General features: G+C 62.8%; 1 protein-coding gene across 1 annotated transcript in view; it reads left to right on the forward strand.

The window, feature by feature from the left end:
* ANKZF1 (ankyrin repeat and zinc finger domain containing 1) overlaps nucleotides 1–2,942 on the forward strand; it is a 4,803-nt gene that overhangs the window by 864 nt on the left and 997 nt on the right. Inside the window, 8 exon segments of the mRNA XM_009324855.1 lie at nucleotides 1–114; nucleotides 311–412; nucleotides 600–782; nucleotides 897–1,013; nucleotides 1,448–1,721; nucleotides 2,199–2,310; nucleotides 2,434–2,601; nucleotides 2,719–2,789. The exon segment at nucleotides 1–114 is cut by the window's left edge and continues 24 nt beyond it. Coding sequence (XP_009323130.1) covers nucleotides 1–114; nucleotides 311–412; nucleotides 600–782; nucleotides 897–1,013; nucleotides 1,448–1,721; nucleotides 2,199–2,310; nucleotides 2,434–2,601; nucleotides 2,719–2,789 — 1,141 coding nt within the window.

Below are 2,942 nucleotides of genomic sequence, written 5' to 3' on the forward strand. Positions count from 1 at the left end.
CACCTCTCACCCAAGGCGACCCTCGCGTCTGCCACATCCCCCTCAGCACCCGCAGGGCCACCCTGCGAGAGGTGCTGCGAGTCCACGCCACGCTGGCCAGCCTGCAGGTGTATGGTGAGTCGGCCCAGCCCTGGTGCCCCAGTGCCTGTGGGTCAGAGCAGGTGGGGTGATGTGGTCCCTTGTGTAATCCCATGTGTGTTAGGGGATGCTGCCCTATGGGGCTGAGGTGCTAGCTCTCCGACCCTCAGTCCCTGGAGACATGGGGAGCTCCCTGTCCCCAGGCAATGACAGGAGCACCCTTGCTGCTCAGGGAAGGACACGCCACTGGAGGACATCACTGGATCCCCCCAGAAGGGCTGGCAGAAGAGGCGGCGGAAAGCAGAGATGGATCCCCCACAGGAGGACATGAGTGGTGAGTTGAGCCATGGAGCAAGCAGGGGGGTCCGGTGTTATGGCGCAGGGGCCGGGTTTGCAGCCCTGTGACAGGGCCTGGCACCACAGTGGGGACCTGCAGAGTGTGGCCTCGTGCTGGGCGGGAGAAGGGCAGGATGTGCTTGGCTGATAGCCCCGAGTGATTCGTGCTGTGTGTGGGGCCTCAGCCCCTGTCTTATCACGCCCCTCAGCCCCAGAGGAGGAGGAGGAAGAGGAGGAGGAGGAAAGCCTTGCAGGGGAACTGGAGACTGTGGAAGTGACACTGGGGACCTTGGACCTCCGGGAGTTTGAAGTGATGCCCAAGCGAAACCGCAAAAGGAGGAAGAAGAAGGACAAGAAGGTGGAGAAAGGTGAGAGGGAAGAACTGGCTGGGGGCAGTGCAGGAAAGCGTTGGGGAAGGGACTGCTGTGGCTGGGGTGTAGGCTGGCCCTGGCCCTCTTCCTCACCATTTGCTCCCTGTGCAGGGCCCTGTGTCGAAGAGACAGGATGCCGTGGTACCCAGTGTGGGCAGCCTGGCCTGGAGCTGGTGACAGAGCTGCAGGGGGAGGCTGGGGCTGAGCCCCTTTCCTGGGGTGATGGAGGTAAGTGGGGTCAGGAGCTGGGTCAGGTGGGTGCCTGCCCCATTTGCTGGTGGCTTTGCAGTGGGGTGAAGAGGACGTTGTCACGCAGGTGCTCAGAGCAGCTGGGTGTGGGATGGCTGTAGTGCAGCCACATGCTGTCGAGTGAGCCGTGTGTTCAGAGCAGTAGGGGGGGCAGGCAGCACCTGGCTAAGCCGGGTGTGTTGCGGGGGATTGGAGTGGGTCTCACCTCAGGAGAGAGGGCTCGGCTGCTGCCAACAGTGCCCAGCAATGCCATGGCACATTGTCACAGACTCTGAAGGTGCTGGAGATCCTGCAGTGCCCAAATCCAGCTAGCAGGACGATGCTTTAACTGTGCCATTTGTGTTTCCTAGTCAGACCAGAGCACCGCTCTGCCCAGGGAGCCATCAGACTCCCCTCCTGTTCTTCCCTCATAGGAGACCCTCAGACCCAGCTCCGCGATGCCCTGTTCACCGCCTGCAAAACGGGGGATGTGGGGACGCTGCGGCACCTCCTGGGTGTGCCAGAGAGCGGGGGCCTGCCAGGAGACAGCGAGGATGGGGAGGGCACGCAGCCCCTGGATATGCCCCGCTCCCTGCTCAACCAGCCCGTGGATGAGCGCGGCTGCACCCTGCTTCATGTGGCAGCACGGGCAGGGAAGGCTGCGGCTGTGTGCCTGCTGCTGGAGGCGGGGGCGGACCCTGCCCTCAGGTACGGCCGCAGGGCGCCCAGCGGTTGACGAGCACAGCCCCGCTGTGGGAGCCCAGCAACTCACTCCTGTCCCAGCCACGGGAGACTGGTGCCAGCTTTGTCCTGGGGCAGCCGGGGTTGGTCTCTACCAGCCGGGACGTCTAGGTTTGTTATGGGAGGCCTAAGAGCTGAACCACTGTTCTCTCTGCCTGCCTGGTCTGGCACAGTGGCAGGCAGGCACTGCCCCAAAATGCTCCCAGGTTTATTGGTAGGCAGTTCAGAGGGTAGGGATGAGACCAGCCTTTGCAGGGCATTTGAGATGCAAGAAGGGGAGGATTTAGGGGATTCTGGTGTAGGGATAAGCAACATTCCCCTCCTTGGCTGCGATACCCTGGCCTGCAGTGCCTGTTGCACATCTCTGAGGAGTTGCTGGGCTCACAGCCCAGTGGGACACAGGCAGTAAGATGGCAGGTTGAGCTGGTCTTCCTTGTTTTGCAGAGACGGGCAGGAGAGGACCCCCTACTGCGTCTCTGCTGACAAACTGACCCGCAACGCCTTCCGCAAGTTCATGGTGGACCATCCAGACAAGTACGACTACAGCCGTGCCAAGGTGGGTGCCTGCCCTCTGCTCTCGCCTTCTGGGGGCTGTGGGACCCCAGGGAAGAGCACGCCTTGCCCACTCGTGCCGTTGCCCCTGGCTCCGTGGGAGATGCTGACTACCCTCTGCCCCCAGGTGCCAGGGCCCTTGACGCAGGAGATGGAGGCCAAGAAGCTGGAGAAGAAGCGGGCACAGAAAGCCCAGCGGAAGCAGCGGGAGCAGGCACAGCGGGAGGAGCGGCAGCGCTGGGAGCAGGAGCAGGGAGAGAAGCAGCGGTTTGCAGCCCTGTCCGACAGGGAGAAGGTGAGGCCGTGCATGGGGAAGGGAATCCAGCCCGGCTGGGGCAGTGCCGATGCGGTGGGCTCTGGGCACAGCAGCTCCCAAGGGCTGGGGGGGCTGAGCTGTCTCTCTGCTCCCCAGAGGGCCCTGGCTGCCGAGCAGAGGCTGGCTGCGCAGCTGCAGGACGCCAGCACAGCTCTTGCCAACATCAGGTAACAGCCCCGGCAGCACGGCTCCGCAGACAAACTCCCACGTGAGCACAGCTGTTCCCTGCCCTTCTTGCTCCAGTTCCCATCTCCAGTCTAAAGCTATTCCTGTCCACTCGATTCCCAGCAGTGCCTGTCTAAAAGCTTTCTCTCTCTCTT

Source organism: Pygoscelis adeliae, unplaced genomic scaffold, assembly GCF_000699105.1.
Source record: "Pygoscelis adeliae isolate BGI_AS28 unplaced genomic scaffold, ASM69910v1 Scaffold346, whole genome shotgun sequence".
Lineage (NCBI taxonomy): Eukaryota > Metazoa > Chordata > Aves > Sphenisciformes > Spheniscidae > Pygoscelis > Pygoscelis adeliae.